General features: G+C 40.3%; 1 protein-coding gene, 1 long non-coding RNA gene and 1 other non-coding gene across 4 annotated transcripts; 1 reads left to right on the top strand and 2 right to left on the bottom strand.

The window, feature by feature from the left end:
- On the bottom strand, positions 342 to 14,029 carry CCT8 (chaperonin containing TCP1 subunit 8). 2 transcript variants are annotated; one of them, XM_018049476.1, is made up of 16 exons: positions 13,759 to 13,931; positions 11,773 to 11,863; positions 11,017 to 11,096; positions 9,323 to 9,472; positions 8,678 to 8,858; positions 8,509 to 8,570; positions 7,462 to 7,599; positions 6,582 to 6,760; positions 5,552 to 5,618; positions 5,388 to 5,475; positions 5,181 to 5,296; positions 4,560 to 4,631; positions 4,315 to 4,479; positions 3,899 to 4,018; positions 880 to 984; positions 342 to 569 (listed from the first exon to the last, which is right to left on the bottom strand). In XM_018049476.1, the coding sequence occupies exons 1-15, from the start codon at positions 13,816 to 13,818 to the stop codon at positions 892 to 894; spliced, it is 1,662 nt and encodes a 553-aa protein (XP_017904965.1). In that variant the 5' UTR covers positions 13,819 to 13,931; the 3' UTR covers positions 342 to 569; positions 880 to 891. The 2 variants fall into 2 exon arrangements, with proteins under 2 accessions (XP_017904965.1, XP_005674770.2); XM_005674713.3 differs by lacking the exon at positions 880 to 984 and having other exon boundaries at positions 13,759 to 14,029.
- TRNAC-GCA lies at positions 1,506 to 1,577 on the bottom strand. Its single transcript has one exon. It is a non-coding gene; the product is annotated as a tRNA-Cys (tRNA).
- On the top strand, positions 14,026 to 23,920 carry LOC108636233. Its single transcript, XR_001918203.1, has 3 exons — positions 14,026 to 14,263; positions 19,335 to 19,486; positions 23,210 to 23,920. It is a non-coding gene; the product is annotated as an uncharacterized LOC108636233 (long non-coding RNA).

The following is a 25,840-nucleotide window of genomic DNA, read 5'->3' as shown; positions in this document are numbered from 1 at the left end:
CTGTGAAAAAATACTAAAAATCTAGTCCAGGGAATGACAGACTTCCTACAGAGCACTTCCTATAATTAGTAAATGTCTCAGAGGCCTTGCAAGCCACTTCGTCTCTGTCGTAAGTCTCCCAACTCTGCCTTTCCCTTGTAGAAAGCAGTCATAGACAGGATGTAAATACCTGATCACATCTGTGTTCCAATAAAACTTATGTACAGACAAACAGCAAGCCAGATTTATACTGCAAACAGACCCCCTGATAACTTGGGTGACTTCACTTAAGTGCCACAGTTTTTCATGAACAAGGCTGAGACAATCAAGACCCAAGAACAGTGGTCCTCAGACAAAGAGGCTTCGATAATAACGTTTATTGCATCATCCATCCAAGGATACAAGATACAAACACAAAACACTTCTTAATTTAAGGAGAATATGAAAACATCAGGCAATTACTATAGTACTACTACAAATACAACCTTCACCTACAGTAAAAATGAAACCATTCAGTCATTTTGGTCTTCATCCCAGTCTTTCTTCCCACTTGGAGGCTTGGGCCCACCCGCTGGTTTTGCCATGATGATCTGCAAAACAAAATTCACAAGAGTACACTTATAAACTCAAACTTCAGAATGAAGAGAAAGAATATTTCTCTGAGCCTGCTTTGTTATTAAACAATCACCACCAATGAGCAATCTGTTATTACACTGCATATGGAACACTAGCGCGATGTTGGTTATCATCCAGCAGGTGAGCTTTCCGTTTTCTGGACATTAAGAGCAACAAAATTCACATTCATTAGCGGGAGGCCTTCTAAGACATGCATTTCAACAACCCAATGTGCGGAATGTGAGAAACATCTGCATGCATCACTGCCATCAATCAGTTTGGCACCTGATTTGCTATTTATATATGAGATTCGTCTTGCCAACCATCTTTATCCCAATTTCCTTGTGGTTTAGGAGCTTTAGGTCCACCTGCCAGTTTTGCCATTATAATCTAAAGTGGTCGATAGGTAAAATATATTAAAGTTCAACAATGATATTTCCTAGTATTCTTCAAGTACAAGAATTGTGTTCATAAACAAAAGTCCTAGCACCTAGCTGCCTGGAAACTTACATGCCAGAAGCCTCATTTATTGAGAATGCACTAACACCATTTTATAAGTATAATTATCATCTAGCATTTTTAAAGGATTTATGTTTGGGCAGAAAAACATGGTTGCAGCTTTGGGGTCAAATGAATTTGGGAGAAGTTAAAGTTAGTTGGCTTTCCACAGAGTAGAACTCTTAAAACCCTATACATAAACCCTAAAAAGGAGTCCCCACCCCTTTTTAGAAGCTTTCATAAAGAAATTGAAATTCCTGCAATAACATTTTACCAGTGAGTTAAGTGTTAGTTGCTCAGTGATGTCCAACTCTTTGCGACCCCATGGACTGCAGCCCATCAGGCTCCTCTATCCATGAGATTTTCCAGGCAAGGATACTGGAGTGGGTTGCCATTTTCTTCTCCAGGGGATCTTCCCAACCCAGGTATCGAACCTGGGTCTTCTGCATTGCAGGCAGATTCTTTACCAACTGAGCTACAAGGGAAGGCTTTGTACCAACTAGGGATAAATTCAGATTGTATTAAAAGCAGCAAGTATAATTGTAGAACCTAAGTATACTTCAATTAAGAAAGCAGACTGATGGGCCCCTTTCGAGTTTCTGATTCAGTGGATCTGGGAATTTGTATTTTTAACAAGTTGTTAGGTGATGAGGATGCTATGGATTAGGGGACAATTTGAGAACTAGTGAATTAAACACCTGAACAAACACTAATCTGGCCCTACTACAATGTTCAATGCTGAAAACTTTTCAAGTCCTTTTCTAAAATCCATACTATGCAAAATTAGGTACAACTGCTCAGAGGTTAAAGCATCTGCCTGGAATTCAGGAGACCCAGGTTTGATCCCTGGGTCGGGAAGATCCCCTGGAGAAGGAAATGGTGCAACCCACTCCAGTACTCTTACCTGGAGAATCCCATGAAGGGAGGAGCCTGGTAGGCTACAGTCCATGGGGCTGCAAAGAGTTGGACATGACTGAGCGACTTCACTTTCACTATACTGAAGAGTACAAGCTCGTTACAGTTGGATGGGTTCAAGATAGGTATGTACACAGTGCTAATGGCAAAAACAATGAACATCCTCCCTTAGGGTAAAACATAACACAAGCCTTCCTAGGTTAAGAAGTACCTGTGTGAGAAAGGCACTTGTTACTGGCTAACTGGCACGCAAAATATTCCTTAGAAACTTCTACTGTGAGACTTTCTGCTTATCTCATGCTTCAGTCTATTTAGCTTCTCCTGTCCCCTTCTACTTTTTCTTGGGGCCCCCATTATCTCTGCTTACAAACTCCAAAACCATTTTTTTCTAAAAACTGTATGATGTACTGACATAAGAATACACAATTACTAAATCCAGTCTATGGATCTCCAGTTCCATTTCTGGGCAGCTTATATAGGAAAGAGTTCTTTACCGAAGTGAAACCTGTTTTGCTGTCATTACAACCACCTGGTCCTTGCTTAGAATAAGTCCAATCTCCTTTCCATTTCTATGTAAAACTCTATTTCTTTTCCATTTCTACCTAAAAATTGCTTCTCCCAAGATTAATTTGGCATGATTTTCATTTAATGGATTTACACTATGGCTCTAGCAATTAAAATTTTCTACTCTATTTGAAAATTATTCATTGGTTAATAATCACTCCTAGAATTCTGTAAGAAAATAGATTTCATTAAGTTTACTAGAAAACACTTTTGAAAAATTGTGATTTCTGATTTAACTCAATTTGAAATAGTCTTCACCACTTTTGCCTAATTCCTCAAAAATATTAGCAGAAATACTATAATTTTAACACCTGAGGACCTTAAAACCCCCAAGACAACATCTGTCACAGAAGAACGCTCTTAACCACCAGGCCGGCCCTGTCATCTCCACATTTCCTTGATGGTGGTACAGACTGTGGTCCAGACATTACCCCTCAGATGCCTTCCAAGAACCTGAGTGGACACCTGAAACAGCACAGTAAGAACTCTCTATATATAACAACACTCTGCTTTTTCTCACCCGTACAAGTCTATCAATCAGGTACAGTAAGAGTGTATTCAAGTTGGCAGCATCACTAACTCCTGTACTTTGGGACTGTGTGCTAAATCACTTCAGTCATGTCTGACTCTGCGACCCCATGGACTATAGTCCACCAGGCTCTTCTGTCCATGGGATTCTCCAGGCAAGAATACTGGAGTGGGTTGCCATTTCCTTCTCCAACTTTGGGACCAGAAGTAAAATATGTTGATCTGATCATTGAAATGGCTAAGAGACAATGTACACAGCGTGGATATGCTGGATGAAGGGACAGTTCATGTCCTGGAGCAGGACAGCATGAGATTTCACCATGCTACTGATAACAGTGTGCAATCTGAAAAATATGAGAATTTTCCAAACAGTAGTCTGGTATAATAGATGAATTATGGGTAAAATGAAACCACAGAAAGCAAAACTGCAAACAAGGGAGAGAATACTGTAGTCTGTAATGTCTGCTTCAGGGTTTTATGACCCTTCCATATTCCATATGGAACTTCCTCCTTTAAGAAGGGTTTTTAAAACTATGAATCTAAATGAGATTTATTTTACCCATTTCAGTTCCCAAGTGGCAAAGGAGTCTTTCATTGGAAAAATAATTTTAAATTAGTTGAATCAATACTTTCAACACAATGTGTAATTATAACAGAAAAAGAGAACTTTTGGGGGGAGGGGGAAGAGGAGTACTTTACTTTGAATACAGAGAACACTGTGTTTTAGTCCCATGAAAATATACTTTGAACTACATAAAAATTAGTATTTTTAAAGATCAATATTTCATTTCTCACTCACCTGATCCACTCTGAGAACAGTGACAGCAGCATTAGTAGCCAGTTTAATAGCCCAGTATTTTCCCAGGTAAGTATCTAGAACACCAGCTTCCAACATGTCCTTTACAGCAGGAACTTCAGCCTGTCAACAGAGAACTGTTCTTATGCTTTCATTCTAAAGGTTTACGTGAAAATATTTATACTCAATAATAGAAACATGGCTACTTGAATAAAACTAGAATAAGTAGCTAGGCCAAGTACAACCCTATATACACAATAAAGCAGAAGGATAACTAAATTCTCTATCAGACAAACTGAAAAAGCTGTTAAGAAAATCCTGTGCTCACAAATCAGAACATTTTCTGATTTTCCTTTTAACGTCTATTTTTACATTGTACATTCACAAAATAAAGTTCACTTTTTTCCCCTCCCAAATACCTCAATATCTAATCCAACGTTTTTATTTCCTTCTTGATGTACTGCATAGAGTTTAGAGATTACTTCATTGGCCTTAACTCCAGAGTTTTCTGCCAGTGCCCGGGGAATAGCTTCAAATGCCTCTGCAAACTTCTTAATGGCATACTGTTCAAGTCCAGGACACGTCTAAAACAAAAACGTGCTCATTACTCAATTTTATTCAGACAAAAACAAGAAAGTCAGTTTATACACAGAAAGCCATGTACCTCTCCATACGATGTGATCTGTTTGGCTAATTCAATTTCTGTGGCTCCACCTCCAGGTACAAGACGTTTATCCTATAACATATTGTTAAAAAAAAAAGTTACCAAGAAGCAATGTCCAGTTTCCTAAATCTTTTCAGATTCCAGCACTCCACCAGTCTTAGAGGGTTAAATCTGATTCAGTTACAAATTTTATAAAACTTGAATTCCAATTAAAAAATGGAGTGATCTGGACAAGCTATCTTACCTCACCATAGGGTCTGGTATATGAAAAAGAAGAATCAAAGTGAAGAATGGGAACAACACTGTGCAGTTACTTACTTTTCACAAATCCAGCAACAAGAATTTACTGGATAAGAAACTGAAGTGCAACAGAAGAAAAACCACCATAAACTCTTTAAGACAGTCAAAAAAGGAAGCCTTGATTAGCTGCTCCTTTTCATATTTCATTTTAGAAAATTCATTAGCAACAAACACTTAAACGGAGTCTTACGGAAAAAGGTGCTGTGCTTTACAAAAGCCACTTGTGTTTTTCATTTTGAAGTTCTCAGGATATTTAGGAGTCTGCCAACTGTGCTTTTGAGGACTTAAAATTACCAAGTTACGATGAATGCTAATACTGACCCTTGTGAGAACTTTGAAAGTATTAACACCATCATCTACTGCCCTCTCTATATCATCCATCAGGTTGTCTGTAGAGCCTCGAAGCACTATGGTAGAAATGGCACCATCTTCCTTTTCTGTCAATGAATTAAATATATATTAGGAGATTAGTAAAAGAAAATGAACTCCCTACACATCAAATATGTACATTTTACCATGATTACTCACCATGCTTAAATACAACCACTTGTGTATCTCCCACCTCTGACAGGTAAACACTGTCACAATGCCCCATTTCTTCAAGGACAGGAGGATTCTGTGAGAAAACGATTCTTGTAATAAAATAATCTGAATAGGTTCAACTATCTTTTAATAGTGCCCAAAATACATACCAATCTAGGAAGAGCTGTAGCACCAACTGTTTTGCATAATCTTCTGAGATCCCATTTTGAGTTCAGCCTTTAAAAAACAAATCAAACGCCTTAATAGTAAAACACATGAGATTAAATAGGAAACTGTTCATAGGGCCTCAAGGTTCAAGCTCAGAATAGGTCTGGACTGCGCTGTGCAATCCAGCCACTTATGTTTATGGAATTATTCTAGAATTAACGTTTTCAAGTCTCCTTAGGATATCAAGGGTTTGTAGTTGTAAAACACAAAGGAAGCCCTGGCACATAGAAAACTTTTGCTTTACTCTGGGCAACTGAATGTTCAGTGAGAAAGAGAACAGTGATTTCCTCTGCCCATTATATTAAGAAAGGTGGGAACGGTTAAGTTGTCCAGGGTAATCCATAAACAAAGTTATGTTCCTAACCCCACACTCTAGCTAACAGTGTGTACCAGATTTGTGTCTGGTCTCTTAAGCTCTTCCTCTGGCCTGGAACACTCTTCCCTCTCTCTCTTCAATTAACATCTGTTAACTGGTCCTTCAGCTCTCAGTCTAAAGGTAGGTTTTCTCAGATATTTCCTATTCCCCTAGACCAAATGAAGTCCACTTGCTACACTGTCTAATACCTCATGCTGCTGCTGCTGCTAAGTCACTTCAGTCGTGTCTGACTCTGTGTGACCCCATAGACGGCAGCCCACCAGGCTCCCCAACCCCTGGGATTCTCCAGGCAAGAACATGGAGTGGGCTGCCATTTCCTTCTCCAATGCTTGAAAGTGAATAGTGAAAGGGAAATTGCTCAGTTGTATTCGACTCTTTAGCGACCCCATGGACTGCAGCCCACCAGGCTCCTCCGTCCATAGGATTTTCCAGGCAAGAGGACTGGAGTGGGGTGCCATCGCCTTCTCCCTAATACCTCATACTCCCCACTTTTAACACGCTCAACAGTCTTTATGGTGTGCTGAATTTATTTGTTCATTGTTTCACCGCCCAAAGTCATTTACAATCTGGAGTGACAGAATGCAGTCCTCTCTTACCTCACCAACATGATATTGTATTTGTTTGCATAGTGAAGAGCCATGTCTGCCACTCTGCCACCTGTTACTACAACATTTGCACCAGTATCAGCAATAGCTTTGACTTGCGCATCCATGAGATTTTCTTCTCCCTTACTAAAATTCATCAATTCTTCAGCACTCTTTATCAACACCGTTCCCTAGCAAAATAAGCAAAGATTTTCTTTAAAACCATTTAATCACTTTGGTGTTCAAAGTCACAGAATAACATTAAACAATTTAAACATGCACATATAACAGAATACAAAATCTGTACGAAACTAACAGAAATGCAGCTTGCTCCTAGACCAACAACCTCTCCCTCCGCCATACTCAGCACTAATATATTTGCTCTTTGACAGGCACTTTTTGTGGAAAAATTAGAGAAACTCTATACTATGAGAGGTCAGTTCTCTTCTAATGTCTTCTAATGTCAACTAGTGTACTGAAGCAACACTGTGATTCTCAAACTTCCTCTAAAATGTGGACTAAATGACCAGGCCCATCCATCCCCAAACCTGTATAATTTTAAAAGATATCAACCGCTCAAGATCTCAAGAATTCCAGGGATGAAATCAACAGTGACTTATAATGTTCAGACTTACTATGTATTTTCAATACAAACTTCCAATTATAACTGTTACTAACTTCAAACTATGTCAGCCTATTTTTGTTTCAGGATGCTACAGAATTTCAATGTTATTTAAAAAATTGCAATGAACAGCACACAAATACTCATTTTTTCATTGAACATTTAACCTGGTGAATGCCAAATTCACTGGATTAAGAGCAAACTCCACCTCAAAATGTTACTGAAAAGGAAGCCCAAGTTTTTACCTTCAAGATTCTGAAATCTACATACCTTAGTTTCTGTTATCATGCCATCAAATGGACAAGAGTACACTGCTATTTTTGCATCCTTGACAGATGTCACATCGCCTTCAGTTTCCTTCTTAAAAACCATACCATGCAGTACTGAAGAGGAATGCACACCAGAGCCCTGAGGAGTCAGATACCAAAATCATCAATGATTTCATGAAAATAACATCAGGGCTAATTGACTGTTTCTACATGTACCAAAAATATTCATTACTAAATAATGTACTACAGCAAGGCAGGGACTCTTGGGGATGATAATACAGTGATGGACAGTAAAGCACAGCAGTCTGTTCATTGCAGGGATCACTTTGGCAACGAGCCACAGTTATGGACTGGGATCCTGCAGTACACTCGGGGAAAAATCAAAGAACTGCTCTAAGCCATTCATTCACTCAGCACCAAGGTACCAGGCTGGACTGTCAGCGACAGGGACAGAACAGGGATCAACGCCAAGTTTCTGATTTCACACACACAAACCACGTAACGGAGTAGGGGAGGCAGTATATGGATGGTCAGAACACACAGCATGTATATCACACACACAGCTAGCGCACGTACTTATGTAAGTTAAATCTGACTACGTTAACAATCACGTCTATGTGTAAAACCAATAGTTACAGGTTTTACTGTACCAATCACAATTTTCTATCAAGTATATACCCTTTAGATATTAAAAGTATGAATTTTATTATAGAGCAACAGAAAAACTTGAACCACATTCAAAAGTTCCTTCTAAGCTCATTTTTATAAGTCAGCATATATGAAGAACGCAAATAATTAGTATTTTGCTTATGTACTAAACCTTCCAACTGTTATGGAAAAGTGATGACAAAAATATGTTGATATCTTTTTAAATTCAAAGTAAAGGTATTACAATTTAGCAATATCAAAATCTTAAACAAAGGCAGGAAGTCTTAAGTGTCTAAAACTTACAAGGTAAAATTTAGATTAAGAGATTTTTGGGGGGAGCGGTGGGGGGAGAAGAAAAAATAGACCTATCTAGATAACACTGATGCATTTCTAAACTTACCAGAATCTTACAAACTCTGATGTTATCAACATTGAAATGGCCAGAGTCAGGAAAAATGGATACTGTTAAGAAAACAAAGACATATCAAAAGATAAATTGGGAAAACAGAGAAAATAGCCACATGAAACATTTTAATTTTGGATTTTTTCATTTACTGATATATACTCACCACATGCCTGAGCTATAAGCTTGGCCAGAAACACTTCATTACCATATTGTTTACTCATTACAGAGGTATGAAGTAGAGACGACACTTCATCAACATCCCGTAGATTTTTTGCAGAACAACATACCAAGTCAGGAAGAATCTCATGAGCTTTTCTGCAGGCTATTTCATAACCTTCTATGACCTTAAATGTAAAGAGCAAAAATACTTCCTCAAAGGGCATAATTTTGACGTGTCTTAAAGTATCTCATTTTGGTAACCCAACAGATATGATATTTGCAATAGAAAAAGACAAAACACACTCCCAGAGTAACATTCACAGCAAAATCTAGTATTTAAGAGCACAGGCTTTGACAGCCCACATTTGAACCCCAACTGCCATTACTAGCTACTCGAGCAAGGTTTTTCTAACTTAAGGCTCACTTTCCTTATCTGAAACAAATTGGGATTACTTTTAATAGGCCTCACTCACAGGGTTCTTATAAGGGCAGAATGAGACACTGCATGGGAAGCACATGTACTAGAAACCCTGACCCAGAGAAAAGTGCACAGTACTAGCTATTACTATAGCACTATCTTAAGTTTGAAACAGTAGGTATACATACGTAAGCAAATTTTAAACAGGGGTAGGTTATAAAATATACTCACCTCTGAAACTGACAGGCCAAGTCTGAGAAGCTCTTCAGCTAATTCCAGAAGAGCTCCAGCAAAAACCAGAACAAAGTTTGTGCCATCTCCAACCTCTTGCTCTTGCATGTGAGAGGCCATTACAATCATTTTTGCAGCAGGATGCTGTACCTGGTAGAAGGGGTTTGAATTTAAATAGCAAGTTAAACATTTGACCCTTAAAGCAGTATGAAAAAATTTCCTTTCCATTTCTTCTTAAATTAACAGACTCCAATCTCCTATGGGTTAAGTAACTCTTCTGATCTCACCTATAGTGTGGTCACAAGAAGACAATCCAGGTACCCTTATAACCATCAGGACGAATGCACCACCATAAATGACAGTAACTTCACAGGGCACTTTCTTTCAACTGACTGAGGTCAGTCACTCAGTATGTACACTGTATACATAAAGTTCCTAACACAATTACAGGTTCACTAAATTAAAAAACAAAGTAATTCCAACCTAAAGCACTTTTAAAAAAAGGCTTCAGAGGTGCTAAAGTAGATGTCATTTAGCTTGGTGATAAGCCTCAATATTTATGTATATCTTCATTGAAAGGGGTTATCAATTATGGTCTAAAAAATCAAAAATTAAAATATTTCTTAAAGTGTATAAAAATTTGAAGTGGTCCTTCCCTAGAATTTAAGATGCTTTTTAAAGAAATAAGCAAAGAGTGACAACTGACAGCACTGAGAAAACTAAATAGCTGACACTGGTTTATTACGAAGACAATATCCCCACCATACTTAAATAACTCCTGAGAACATCACAGAGTACAATGTTAACCTTCATAATGACAAGTCCCTCCACAAATATCTCGTCGATCTGTTTTGTTCAATATTATTACTTTAACACTATATCATTATTTGGGCTTCCCTTGTGGCTCAGATGGTAAAGAATCTGCCTGCCATGTGGGAGACCCAGGTTCGATCTCTGGGTTGGGAAGATCCCTTGGGGAAGGGCACGGCAACTCACTCCAGTATTCCCACCTGAAGAATCCCATGGACAGAGGAGCCTGGTGGGCTATAGTCCATGGGGTCACAAAGAGTCGGATACAACTGAGTAAGTGACACTCTCATATCATTACTTAAGAAGATGGAGAAACGTTAACTTATCTATGGAGTTCTGACTAAAGAATTAATCCTGGTGCTTTAAGAAAAATTCCCTGAGACTGAACATATCCTTCAATTAGCAGCTGGCTGAGGAGTGGTTTTCCATGTGTGATCAGGTGCCAGACTGTCCTCATAAACCCAACTCTATACCATCAAAACTGTAGGTGAACAAAACTCCACCAACTGATTTAATTTCATGAACACAATTAAAACAAACCCATCTTAAATATCAGCTGTTTCTACATTATAGAATAATTCACTTTAGTGTCACGCTCTAAAGAAGACAACATTCAATTTTATATTATCAGCAAATATATATGTATATTTTATCACAGCCAACCTCTCCATAAATAACAGGAGATTTTAACAGGAGCAAAGATGTGAAACATAAAGACGATTCTCTATAATTAGGAATATCTATAGCATGAATTTTCAAGTTGGGAATTTAAAAAAACCCCTTATTATCCAATGTGAATGAAATAAAGGTTATTCGATGTTAGAATACACTGAATTTTTGACATCACCAAAACATTTCTTGGGTTTTTAAAAGAAATAACTTACTTCTAGCTCTCTTAAAATAGTCGCTGCATCATTCGTCACAAACAACTTCTCCAGATGGTTGATAACCATTTTGTTCATTCCTCAAAAATAGTTAGAAAAAGAAATCCATTATCACTCAAACCCTTCTCCAGACACCAAAGAAAATCCAGTGAAGAAACAAAAATTTGCTATCCATTCCTTGAAATAACTTTGTAAGAACTCAAAACATACTACCTATTCTTAAAGCCACAGCTCAATGGCTTCCCCTGCCTGCACACCTGCATTATTTCTTTCCTGCCAATTTCATATTTTTTCAATCAACTTAAATTATATTGACATGTACAAAGACTAAAATTATTTACTTGAAAGTGTGTTTGTTTTGCTTATTCCATAAATTTGTATCAATTAATTCAGTTGATGGGAAGCAAGAGAGAATTTTTCTCCCTTAAATTATGTCATTTTACATAAGAGAACTGTTCCACAGCTGTAACAATGGTACTACCTCAAAGGTGAAAGCACCATAACTTTTCTATCCTCTCAATAGGACAAAAAGTAACATTTTGATTACAACTTTTCTAAAAAGATCCGAACTGCTGATTAAAGATTAGGAAACCTGTACAGGAGTTACTGAACTGTGAAATGATTTTCAACACCATAGTGTATTATGGCTAAAACTCTCAATTTACATATAATATCCTCAAACAAGTTTCAAAGAACTACTACACAAAATTCTATTATAGTACTGTATTTTTAATAAAACATGAATTTAGAAATTACCATTTGGTCCATATGCTGTACGAGTTGTTTGGGCCAGCTCTTTGCAAGCCTGTATGTTCCTGTACACAGCCTCTTCTAATCCTGAAAAATGCTGTAGAAGAAAATTTCTGATTAGGCAGGACAATGAATCTCAATAATTTCTTCATCTGTAAAATAATAGTACCTGTCTCAAAAGACTTGACATTATCAAATGAGATTTATGTATGTAAAGCATGGTATTTGGTGTTTCTATGATACCAGATACCATCCTACTCCACAGATTTGTCCACAAATTGAATGAATAAGGCATGACATTTTTAGGGACCATGAGTACCTACTTACACATCAAAACATAAAGCTTAATTTTTTTTAGTTTAGTGAAAAGCGCAGAGAAGAGTGCTAAGCCTGATTAGAGAAAGCATATGAACCATTGCAGATTATAAAAATACCTTTCCAGAGTCTACCAATTCTTTCTAAAAGCTGCAATGTGGTATGAATGTGATCAAAGGGAATTAACGTATTTGCCTTATACATTTTTAGAACTAAAGCATACAGATTTTGAATTCTCGTTTGAACTGAAACAAACTGCTCGTTTGTACACATTAATTCCAACGTGTATACACTGAAAACTGAACTGCTCACAGTACTCAAATTTTCAAGTTTTACAATGAACTTCTTTTAGACATGGGATTTACTTGTGAGTCTCAGATAAATTTCAAGAGCCTACTGTTCATGTGAACATGTTTTTTCTTACTGTTTTAACAAGTCAAACTCACTTCATCCTCAGTGAGTTTGGTCCCTTACTGGTCCCTTAGCCTGAAACATTTCTGCCTTTAATCTTGGCCACTAAGCACAGAGCTGAGAGTTCTTTCCGTAACATTTTATTTACTGTTCTACCCCAAACTTTCCTTTATAATTTTTTTTAGAGGCGCACTTTCAATTTCCTTTATTATTATCTGAAATTATCCTTCTGCTTATTTGGTCACTTATTTCTGTCTCAGAAGAATAAAAAAAATACGGCCACTTCCCTTTTAAAAAAAAATTAGTTCATGTCATTTTCAGCAAAGCTCTTTCACCAATACTTACAGTAAACCTCCTTACCTACTAGAGTCACGTTATCCCCAAAGTGCATCCTCGCCAACAAGAAACCTAGTTCCCTCAAACTGTTATCACAAATGGAACCACAGTATCTACATTCCTTTAAGCACAGCAAGTCTGGGGGACAATAAGGGAACGCAACTATTTGAACGTAAGAGACACACTTACAGTAGTGTGTCTAAGACATTAAAAAAACAAACAAAAAACCATGCTGTTGAAATTACTTTCAAGATCTCGCCATAAAACAAAAGCTTTACTTAGGTCAGGGTGTCACTTACTCTGTTGGTTACAACTATTTCCGTCCAATCTCCCCAACTGAAAGATGAGGAAAGTAAGACCCAGAGGATTAAGTTTTACCTCAAGCTGGCTAAGTTCAGAACAGAGCCCACTGGGATTCTAAGATTTATCCTATAATGCACTATTTCTGCGAACTAAATGGGGAGCTCGCCGTTTCTCATTTGCAAGAGTTGCCGCGTCCCTCTCCTCCCTGGACCACCCGCTCCTGGAACCGTTTCGCAGTACTCAAAGCAACCTCACCTACGTTATTTCACCTACTTCGCGCCCCTCAAAGGAGAGCCTCCTCACTCCCGTTTTACTGATGGAGGAAAAACGCAAAAGCGGCCTTCACACCCTGTAAGGCTACAAAGCAAAAAACGCGCCGCCTGCGGCCTCGTCGCCCACTCGCCGTTTCTGGCCGTTTGCCCCCCTCTCCCGGGTTCATAAAAAAAAAACTCGAAATGCCCGCGGCGCTCCGCGGCCAAGCTCTCCAGAGAACACCTCCCTTTCTGGAATCTTCTTTCCCTCCGACCGCTATGTCGGGTGGGCACGCCGGGCCCGTTGGTAGGCTTTTCTTCTTGGCTGCGGCCGCCGCGGCTCTCCCACCCCACTCCCCCTTCCTCCTTTTCTTACCTTCGCTCCCTCCTTGAGCATCTGGGCAAAGCCCGGGGCCTTGGGGACGTGGAGCGCCATGACCAGTCTGCAGGGTGCCGTTCACGCGCCCTCTCAGAAGATCCTGGAAGAAGCGAGAGGCGCGCACAGCTTCCTGGGAACGTAGCGTGCGGCCGGCTCACGCCCCTCCTCTTTCTTCAGCCGGTCCCGCCCTTTCCCCCGGCGGCCTAGTCTGTGAAGCCTCGCGAGAAGGAGCAGTTCGCGCCGCCAGAACTGAGTTGACGATGCTCGAGCTGGTCGATCGATGGGGCGGCTCGATCGGGCTGGGCCTTCTGTCTTCCTGCCGACGCACGCGTAGGCTGCCTGGCGGATGTGGCTCGCTCCGGAAGGTTGTTCCCTTCGCTTAGACTGATAGGCTCTGTGCTGGGGACTTTTGAATTTTGTCAGTTTTGTCCTTGAGTTTTGCCACTCCCTCCAAGAGTAGCTTCCGTGTAAATCTTCCAGAGCTTCCCACAATATCAGCCAGGTGGGCACCCCTTTTTTCCCGAGGCCGAGGATCTGCCTTCATCCTCCAAATCTGTGGTTGAACTTGCGCTCACACTTGGGTCCTGTAGCAGCTCTGGGGACTTGAAGGTGACAAATGAAAATCTGAAAGGAAAACTACGTACTGAGTGCTCATATGTGCCAGGCCCCGTTATTTGCTTTATGTGCGGTATCTTAGCTAGTGGTCAATCTTTTATTAATTACTTTGCAATTTACAATTTAGTTTGTACAAGATCACAGCGCTAGTAGTGTTAAAACTAGGATTTCTACCCAGATTAGATTGCAAAATGCACGTTGTTAGGCAACTGTATTCCTCTTTCCTCCTTTTCTTTATTCTTCTGTTTTTTGGCCGCCCCACAGGCATGTGAGATCTTATTTCCCCCGCCAGGAGTGGAACCCCGCCCCCCTGCAGTGGAAGCATGATGTCTTAACCACTGGAACACCTGGAAAATCCCTTTCCTGCTTTTTCTTGGAAATATAAACCCCTTTTACTTTCCCACAGTCCTTTAAAACCTGACCTCTGTGTCATCCCACATCAGCACATGACTGATTTCAAAAGACTGAATAATGACAGAATACTTCAAAGAATAATTTCACGCAGTGAAAGTAATCCACTCTCCTAGTAGAAAATATAGACAACTGAATAGAACGTTTGGCTTGTCTTTTGTTCCTTGGTCAGACACTTGCAAATGATTTATTTTCCTTAAATCGGGACAGATTTAGTGTGTCTTAAGGAATAATCAAATGTGTTTCATGTACTATAACTTTTTCTAATTAGCACTTAAGTGCATAATTATTAAAAAATATTTTTGCGAGCCATCTCTAACCAACTGGTATGTGAACCACCTTTTGGGAAACATTCAGCGATCCTCAAGGGGTGGTCCAAGGACAACAGGAGATTTCCTTATGCTTTAGCCAAGAAATAAGTGAAAGTGAAATCACTCAGTGTTGTCTGACTCTGCGATTCCATGGACTGTAGCCTAGCAGGCTCCTCCCTCCATGGGATTCTCCAGGCAAGAGTACTGGAGTGGGTTGCCATTTCCTTCCTCAAGCCAAGAAATCATCTAACTCAAAGAGAGCATTGCTTATAAACGTAACCAGCAACAACAACAAAACTGAAAGAGATTAAAGATGCCATGATAAAATTTTAATAATAATTAAGGTATCAAGTCTTGGTAGAGACCATGGTAGATAATTTGAGGATAAAACTATTGATGAATCAAATTTCCATGGAAAGTTTTAATAAAAAATTGATCTGGGGACTTCCCTGTCAGTCCAGTGATTAAGACTCCACTTTGACTGCAAGGGCCGTGGGTTTGATTCCTGTTAGGGAACTAAGAACCTACATTCCGTAGCAAAACTGCCAAAAATAATAATAAAAGTAACCATAATAATAACAGTTTGAGAATTGATATTAATTTTAGTAAATTAAAAAGGAAATGGGAATGAATAAATTAGTTAAAATCTTCTGTATGGTAATTGATCAAGAATTAAATTGATTTAATTGCTAAGAAGAATGCTTTTTAGATAAAAATTCATTTTGTGTTACTTGGAGTAGATGATGTATTCATAATTGTGGAATTAAAAGCTCAAGGGCAAAATTTCCACTGGATCCAAATAGCCAAATATTCCTCACCCAGACTATAAAAGTAAACACACTCAGTATGGCTCGGGGCCTGGGTCCTGGTCCCTGCTTGCGGCACCTGTATCTTTGCCCTGTTGGCCTTCCTCTCCGTCTTCTGGCCACAGAAGCCGGAATAGTTCATCCTGTCTGCTTTACCTCCGCTGCTTCAAGGTCTCAGCCTCTGCTCTCCTCTGCCTAGAATGCTCATCTGCTCCCCTTTGGCTGAGTTAGTTCTACTTCAGTAAACAAACGCTTACGCTAGAAAGCCTTTGATGACTCCCAAGACATTCCCTGTGAGTCATTCTCACAGCTTCTGTGCTTCTCCTTCACAGCACTTATCCTGGTTATGACAAAACTTGTTGCAGTCTTTCCCAACTGGTAGATAGGCACTGTATTGCCAGCATATATCACTGGACGTTGCATGAAGCAGACTTAACGGATGGCTAAATGGATGTCTGAGTGTTACTGAAAGGTGTGGGGTCTGGCTGCTCACTGCTCAAAAGCCAATAAACAGGCCAGTTGGTGGAAAGGAAAGTTTGCTTTATTTCAGACGCTGACAGCTGGGCAGGAGGGTGGACCTCTATCCCAAGGCCGACTCACCCCACTGGCAGCCAGTGGGGCGAGAGCTTTTATAGACAGAAGAAGAGGGCTACGTGCAGAAACATCACAGTCAGCTCTGACAGTCATCTTCAAGTTGGTCAGCAGTGGTCTGACCAGGGTCATCTTGGTTGTTTTAGGTACAATTAATATTCAGTTCTAGGGCAGATTTGTTTCCAGTGTGTTGAGGCCAATTCTCGGAATTGTGGCAGCCCATGTCATGGCTACAGTCTGGTCATCAGGTAATTAACTTCTCCACCTGGTAGGGGTTTCAGAATCTATAATAGACAGTTCATAAGATATGGCTCAGAATGTTCTCTACAGCACTAGAGAAAGAACTAAAGGTCCTTGACTGTGCTTAATGAGTGCATTATTATTATTTGTTCTCCTTTGACTGTTTTCCTGTTTTCACATGTTCTCATTTCTCTGATTAAACTTATGCCTTGACTAAAATTTTCCACAAACAAAAAGCAGGCTGAGGACACGGGGTGGAACAGGGAAGGCCCATCACGTCCTGCTCCATTCTATGAAGAGAAGACCAAAGAATTGGGAGATGAGGTTTCTAGTCATCTCTTTACATGCTGTGAAACCAGAAAACAACACAAAGCAATCAAGAGGGTTTGCTCAGGAGCTTGCAAAGACCAGGGAGACACAGTTCAGTCCCTAGCATTCTCTATGCTCATAGGAACATTTTTGTCCTGATTACTTTAGCTGATAAATCAGATGAGATTTGCCTTGATGAATGTATTGTCCTTATCGGATCACCCCGTCAGCTTAGGTGTTGGACCACCTTTCTGTCTTTTGAGGCATTTATTCTGTGGATCCTATAGTAGGAAGAACTGTTTAAACATCTGGTCTGTTAAATAACAAATGAAGACATTCCTTAAGCCTCAAGTCACCAGGAGCCACTTTTATGGGGGCACGCTGAATGGTAAATTTGTCACCAACTTGATTTGCATCTAGAGGCTGCTTTTTCACGTGGGGTAAACCTGGAGAAGTCACTTTCCTCCATTCTGAGAGTAGTGGTCTATGAGTTAGGCTCTCTGAGGTTGCAAGGAAACAAAATGCTGAGATCACTTGTGGGGGTTGGTTATTAAGAATCACAAAAATGTAAGAAATCACACAAATATCTTAGAGCCAGGTGACTTTTCATATATACAGATAGGGTATCTCTGAGTTACCAATTTCGTATCTTAGTTTATCTCTGTTTCTATGCATTCCATCAAGCTGGCATTTGATTCTCTTTACCTCTTTCAGCTGATTTTTCTTCTTTCCTCATCTTAGCTTTGGCTGGCATCCTTTTCTCTCTTTCTTTTAGTTTTTCCACCCCCTTCAGATGGGTCTCTGTGTGTTTCATTCTTAAACATCCCAAGAAAAAGGGTCTGGTTCATTCAATATATTGCTGTCTAACAACTCTGCCCCCACCCCAGGTTTGACTGAATTCTCATCAAGGATACTACAAGCTTCTGTGGCTGCCTAGGCTGAAACAAGACTCCCTGGTGACCAGTGGACTAGGATCACCTGTGACTTTAGTATAAAGAAAGCTTTGCAGCTGTTTTCTGTGAAGATGAGCTCTGCATGCGCCTGACATTCAGAGTTTCATCAGTAGTCCAGTCAGTCTGTCCAAGACTAGGCTGTAGTTAGCATCTCCCTTAAAGCCTTTCTGGATCCAGGCAAAGTAAAAAGAAAAGTATATTTAATTGTAGGCTTCCCAGCTGGTGCTAGTGGTAAAGAATCCACCAGCCAATCCAGAAGAGTCAAGAGACAAGGGTTCAATCCCTGGGTTGGGAAGATCCCCTGGAGGAGGAAATGGCAACCCACCGCAGTATTCTTGCCTGGAAAATTCCATGGACAGAGGAGCCTGGCGGGTTACAGTCCATGGGATTGCAAAGAGCTGGACGCACAGCACACACAGCACAACACACAGTGAATCACTTCTTGGTCATTACCATTCTGAGGATGGAGATCGTGGACTGGATGCAAGTGACCGTTTCCCCCTCAGCTGTAAACGTTGGCTTAGCTGTCCCATGACTATTTATAATTGAGCTGGTTCAGTTACAGAGATGAGGAAGGTGAAATGGAGTGAAACAATGTATTTAAATTCTATTCTGAGGCCCTAGATCTCTAGAGATTGATGAAATCTCTTAGATGACTTGAGAGAGAAGTTCCCCTTCAGCTGTTGTGAATGGATTGTTGATAAACTAAAACTATGTTTATCAGTCCCTCTCTTTAGTAAAATTAGAAGTTACTGCCTTAGTTCTGCTAGATTGGCACACAGATGTGGTTCTCAGACCAGAGAGCTGAAACTGTGTGTCCAGGTTTCCTTGCAGTTATATACGGATGTGAGAGCTGGACCATAGAGAAGGCTGAGCACTGAAGAACTGATGCTTTTGAACTGTGGTGTTGGAGAAGACTCTTGAGAGTCCCTTGGACTGCAAGGAGATCCAACCAGTCCATCCTAAATGAAATCAATTCTGAATATTCATTGGAAGGACTGATGCTGAAGCTGAAGCTCCAGTACTTTGGCCACTTGATGAGAAGAGCTGACTCACTAGAAAAGCCCCTGATGCTGGGAAAGATTGAGGGCAGGTGGAGAAGGGGGCATCAGAGGATGAGATGGTTGGATGGCATCACCAACTCAAAGAACATGAGTTGGAGCAAACTGTGGGAGATAGTGAAGGACAGGGAAGCCTGAGTGACTGAACAACAACAACTTGCAGTTATGGTTCAGGATATAAATAAGCCTCCACCAGTCAGAGACCTTATGTGAGGGCTGGAAGGTGGTGGGGAGACAGAGTCTATTTTCATGCTGCTTTGTTCTTCCAACAAGTAGAGTCTTGAGACGATGCTGTTTCGGCATTACTGGTCCACCAGTTACTCTGCGTGTGGTGTCAGCTGTGGTGATGGCGAAGGCTTCTTATCCTGGCTTCCTACTCTTTGCATCACAGCTGCAGTGGTGTGTTCTTGATCTCAGGCTGTCCAGTGGTGAGTCCTGATTCCAACCTTTCTGATCATACAGGAAATATAAGCTCCCAAGGTGGGTCAGTTCTGAGACACCTAGCTAAGATTTATTCCTGGAGGCCCACCTGAAAACTTGCTTCTCCATTCGTCCATGGTGGACTTCTGAAGCATCTGGTTCCTTGTATGAAAACCTTTTCTGTCTCTGATACCTAGAGTGGTTTCTGTTTCCTACATGGAATGCAGATGGAAGCAATTGCTGTGTTTGTGATAGTGGGTGGGCTGAGGGCTGATAGGATAGGAATCCTCAACTGAGACAATTATTATTCTCCAAGAGGCTACCTGGAAATGAGGGTTCCAAGAAAGCAAGCAGAAATGGGCAAGTGCCTTGTCAAATCTGCTTCTATCACATTGGCCAAAGTAGGTCCACTCCCAGGGTCAGTGTAGGAGGGCAGCCTCAAAGGGTGTAGACAGAAGGAAGCATGATAATTGAGGACAAGCGTGCAGTCAGTATACCAAAGGAACTGATTTACCGTGTAGGATTCACTGGAAAGTAGCATTGCTTAAATTAAAATTTTCTTTTAGTGCACGACTGATATTTTTTGTTTCCTTGAGCCGCAGTGAATGGCTGATAACATCTATATTGAAAAGATTCAGGCTGAAAATTAGCATGGTAGTTCTTTGCACTGTAGAACTTTGGTGTCTTAGTTCAGTTCAGTTCAGTCACTCAGTTGTGTCCGACTCTGCGACCCCATGAATTGCAGCACACCAGGCCTCCCTGCCCATCACCAACTCCTGAAGTTTACCCAAATTCATGTCCATTGAGTCAGTGATGCCATCCAGCCATCTCATCCTCTGTCATCCCCTTCTCCTCCTGCCCCCAATCCCTCCCAGCATCAGAGTCTTTTCCAATGAGTCAACTCTTCACATGAGGTGGCCAAAGTACTGGAGTTTCAGCTTTAGCATCATTCCTTCCAATGAACACTCAGGACTGATCTCCTTCAGAATGGACTGGTTGGATCTCCTTGCAGTCCAAGGGACTCTCAAGAGTCTTCTCCAACACCACAGTTCAAAAGCATCAATTCTTCAGTGCTCAGCTTTCTTCACAGTCCAACTCTCACATCCATACATGACCACTGGAAAAACCATAGCCTCGACTAGATGGACCTGTGTTGGCAAAGGAATGTCTCTGCTTTTGAATAAGCTATCTCCTTCCAAGGAGTAAGTGTCTTTTAATTTCATGGCTGCAATCACCATCTGCAGTGATTTTGGAGCCCCAAAATTAAAGTCTGACAGTTTCCAGTGTTTCCCCATCTATTTCCCATGAAGTGATGAGACCGGATGCCATGATCTTCGTTTTCTGAATGTTGAGCTTTAAGCCCACTTTTTCACTCTCCTCTTTGACTTTCAGCAAGAGGCTTTTTAGTTCCTCTTCACTTTCTGCCATATGGGTGGTGTCATCTGCATACCTGAGGTTATTGATATTTCTCCCGGCAATCTTGATTCCAGCTTGTGCTTCTTCCAGTCCAGCGTTTCTCATGATGTACTCTGCATAGAAGTTAAATAAGCAGGATGACAATATACAGCCTTGACATACTCCTTTTGCTATTTGGAACCAGTCTGTTGTTCCATGTCCAGTTCTAACTGTTGCTTCCTGACCTGCATATAGGTTTCTCAAGAGGCAGGTCAGGTGGTCTGGCATTCCCATCTCTTTCAGAATTTTCCACAGTTTATTGTGATCGACACAGTCAAAGGCTTTGGTATAGTCAATAAAGCAGAAATAGATGTTTTCCGAAACTCTCTTGCTTTTTCGATGATCCAGTGGATGTTGGTAATTTGATCTCTGATTCCTCTGCCTTTTCTAAAACCAGCTTGGACATCTGGAAGTTAACGGTTCGTGTATTGCTGAAGCTTGGCTTGGAGAATTTTGAGCATTACTTTACTAGCATGTGAGATGAGTACAACTGTGTGGTAGTTTGAGTCTTACTTTTTCCTTTATTTATATTTTGAAAGAGATACAGAACTTTTAAGAAGGCATGATATTGGTGCTTCCTGAAGATATTGAGATGGTTGCCTTGGTTAGTTCCTCAACTTTCTCAGCTTTTACTTTACTACACAGACTATCTGTACCCCGGATTCTTGTTTGAGAATATAAGTTTTAACCATCTTTTATCTTTTATCAAAAGCCTAGTTGTAAAAATTAACATTTGAGGGAAATTCCATTTAGCTAATAAGTTTTGCCCTGGGATCAAGCCAGAACATCAACATTCTAGTTCTTTGGAGGACTGAGTCTGACAAAATGCATTTTTGGTATCATACCATTATCTTATATGAGTTGGCCAAAAATTTCGTCAAGTTTCTTTCCACAATGTTGTCATGGAGTAGCAAAGGAATAAAGAATAGGAAAGGCACAGCCAGGTGTAACAGCCTCTTAACTTTATTCTGGGCCTGCTTTTTGTGGATGTCAAGCATTTCGTTACACAATATCCTTTTTATATGCACGCATGTTTAGTCGTGTCTGACTTCTTTTGGCCGCATGGACTGTAGCTCACCAGGCTTCTCTGTCCATGGGATTTTCCAGGCAGGAATACTAGAGTGGATTGCCATTTCCTCCTCCAGGGGATCTTTCCAACCCAGGGATTGAACCCGTGGCTCCTGCAGCTCCTGCACTGGCAGGTGAATTCTTTACCACCGAGTCACCTGGGAAGCCCTTTCCATATGACCTGTGGGGAAAATTAATCGTTCAACCATTGTTTTTATCTTATGATCCCGATGAGTCTTACAGCTTCCTCATTTCTCTGTTAAATTACTAGAAACCGAGGCAGTGTGTAGCACAGCTCTACCAACTGTATGGTGTGACGTTTCTGTAGACTATTCACTAGTTGGTTTTATTGTTTTCTTGCTGCTTCTTTCTTATTGCCCAGACCATCTCAACTTAAAAAAAAAATTTATCAATGTCATTTATTTTTATAAGTCACATCAAATCCTTTATGGTATGAGCTGAGTATTTTTTTAAGTGTTAGTTTATGGGTTTACAGATACATTAGGGATGATTAAAGGAGTTAGAGGCTTTATTGCAGAATGACCTTTTCCCTTTCTTTCTTCCTTCGTTTCTTTTCTTGCTAATTTAAATAGAGAAATTGACAGTTTTGCTAGAAACGCTACCACACTATAAGTAACACAAAACCAAAGTGTAAAACAAGCTTGAGACCTTCTTACATAACCATACATTAATTCCATTGAAAACAACGAGGGGCTGGGACTTCCTTGGTGGTCCAGTGGTTAAAACTTCTTGCTTCCGTTTAGGAAGGTGCAGGTTCCATCCCTGTTCAGGGAATTAAGGTCCCACATGACATGGGGTGCAGCCAAAAAAAAAAAAAATAGTAAAGGGAATCAAGGATGATTGTAGAATTTTTTTAAGATACACACATTCATTAATTCATGTAAAACAGTTCCCAATTTTGTTTAGTTATTTAGCGCATGAACTAGTAGTTATTTCTGTGGCTGGATTAGCAAGGTTGCTTGATATTTCAGATGCTTGTCGGCCATCATCATTCTCATTGGTCCTATTCTTAATGTTTTGGCTATTTTTGTTGCAATGATTTCTACTGGGATTTTCATTAGGATCAGTCATTAGTCTCAGGGGAATAAAATTAAGAAGGATCTATGTGTCTATTTATGAAATGGTTGGGTAAAGCAACTACATTTTCTCATTGCTATCTGACGGAGCTGTTTTCTCTTCCTTAACAGACATTCACTCTTCTGAATCTATTCCAAGCTGCACTGCCAAGATGAAAGTTAAACTGCTTCAGGTATCTTGAAGAAGAAGAAGGAGACAGGTTACCAAAAATCCCTTCCTATACATACATATATATATATATATATAGGTCCCCCTACGACATCATCCAGGGATCTTTGACAACTTAAAACAGTTTAGCAACAGTTAGAAATTAACTTCCTGAGATGAATAAGGAAATGTACTTAGAAAGCCTAGAAAGCAATATGTGTTAGAACATTCAAGGCAAGGTTTAGAGCATGTAAAGTCACTCAAGATGATTCTCATACTTCGCAAAAATTACAAAGGAAAAAGGAAAAAAAAATAGCAAGGAAAATATGTGTCTCCAAGCCTATGCACTTTCTCCTTACTTGAAATCTGGAATGACTCTTAGGCCTTTGCTTGGGGCCTTTGGACTGAGAATTGTGAAATAATGCAGCTTATTCCTAGAAGCTTTATCTTGTGGTTTCTCAGACAGATCAAATGCCAGCAGGTGTGGGCAAGCGCAAGCCAAGAACAATCAGACCAAGTGACAGATAATAGCCAGACAGACAAGGACACGACATACTTAAAGGAAATTTGAAAAACTAGAGAAACATAATTGACGCTATTTAGTGAAGCCATTGCATATATCAGTGTTTTAAAGTGATCATTGGCTATAAATGAAGAAAATAATGATTCTTGCATTTCTTTAAGTGGTCATTGATATATGAAATACATTTAACTTTTGTCAAAAACAATGGCAAATTTTGAAACATTTTCTGATTTTGGCTCTTGATGGCTAAGCTTCACTTGTCTGGAAAATTCATTTGTAAAAACAACCTCATTCCTCTCATATTATATATGACTGAAAGGCCATTATATTTAACATTTTGTGTGTGTGTGTGTGTGTGTGTGTGCTCAGTAGCTCAGTCGTGCCTAACCCTTTGAGGACCCCCTGGACTGTAGCCCACCAGGCTCCTCCATCCATTAATTAAATGCTAATGACATGGTCAGGCTTCCCTGGTGGCTCAGAGGTAAAGAATTCGCCTGCCAATGAAGGAGACACAGGAGATACAGGTTAGATCCCTGGGTTGGGAAGATCCCCTGGAGGAGGAAATGGCAACCCACTCTAGTAATTCTTGCCTGGGAAATCCCATGGACAGAGGAGCATGGCAAGCTACTGTTCAAGGGGTTGCAAAGAGTTGGACACAACTTACCATACTGAATAACGGCACCAACAAATGACATGGTTAGTGTGTTGTTTGAAGCAATGTTGTGACAGCTGTGATGCAGGATCATGACTCTTTATCACTCTATGTGAAAGACAACTAAAGTAGTTAAATTCTTTCAATGCAAGGCAACTAGACAGTGCAGATAACTGAACCTTCAGTAGTTACATGGGCTGTGGTGGCAGGTATTACACCGTGCCCTCCTCCAACCTCTTCTCATAAGACCGACAACTGTGGTCCTGTATTTCAACAAAAATAGGGTAGGGAAAATGTAGAAGAGCAGTAGAGAGAAATGAACCTTTGGAAATCTCTGCACCAGCTACTGCCATTGGCAACTTCCAAGCACTCTGGGGCAGGTCAGTTGCCTATTTGTCGAGGTGCTGATTGAAACTTTGGGACACTGGTTCTATCCCTTAATACAAAGCCAATTTTGAGCCAAGCCATTTAAGACCTTTTGAAAATGGACTCGAAAATAGCATGTGATATCCAGAGGAAAAAATAAACCATGATTTAGTAAATGAAATGATCCTTGGAGTAAGGACTGCTTTATATGGTGTTCTCCCAGAAGTGAAGTGCACAGATGATGAGTGTGGCCAGGAAAAAAAAAAAAATCCTTGATGCACCCATGTGAGTTCCAACCTAAATGGATTTCTCCATGTTCCTACCTCAGTGTTTGCTGCCCACCTGCTTTGGGAAGTAGGTGGAGAGAGTCTCAGCAGGTGTGGGAAATAGGGAATCCACTTTCCCAAAGATGCGCTGGGAGAAAGTATGAAATGTCTATGTCATTTGTGATCATGGAGCTTGGGATTGCCCTTTCAAATTCACTTTGCCATAGGCAGATGGGAAAAATCAAGAATGGTGGATAGGGGTGGCCTAAGATTTGATTTCAGTTTTAGTTGATGATAATGATAATAAGGAAGATATCACAGTAAAACATGCCCCACGGTGATGAGAATTTGGCTTTATGGTGATTGACAATTGAGCCTTGTGCCCTGGTTGGGCCTTGTTCTTTCTACAATAATCTTGACCCTGAATCTTATAAGAAGGAACATTTTGGACCTCCCAATATTATACACCTGGGTTTAAGGATGACGTTGTCACCTCTTGCTGAGTGTTTACTCCGGGCCATGTCTTCCTGGTGCTGAGCCCTTCACATTTTTATCTCATTTAATCGTCATAGCCAGCCTAATGGAAAGCCTCTAATGCCTTCACATTGGACTTAAAATAAAAACGAAGCTCTATTACGGGGCCTCGAAAGCTCAGCATGATCTAGTCCCTATCTACTGCTTGTCCTGCTCTGCTTTTTAAATGTATCATTTATTTATTCATTCATTCAAATTTTTGGCCTCCCATGCAGCATGGGGGATCCTAGTTCCCTAACCAGGGATCAAACAC

This window comes from Capra hircus, chromosome 1 (assembly GCF_001704415.2).
Source record: "Capra hircus breed San Clemente chromosome 1, ASM170441v1, whole genome shotgun sequence".
NCBI classification, from domain to species: domain Eukaryota; kingdom Metazoa; phylum Chordata; class Mammalia; order Artiodactyla; family Bovidae; genus Capra; species Capra hircus.
This window is presented reverse-complemented; position numbering and strand designations above follow the sequence as displayed.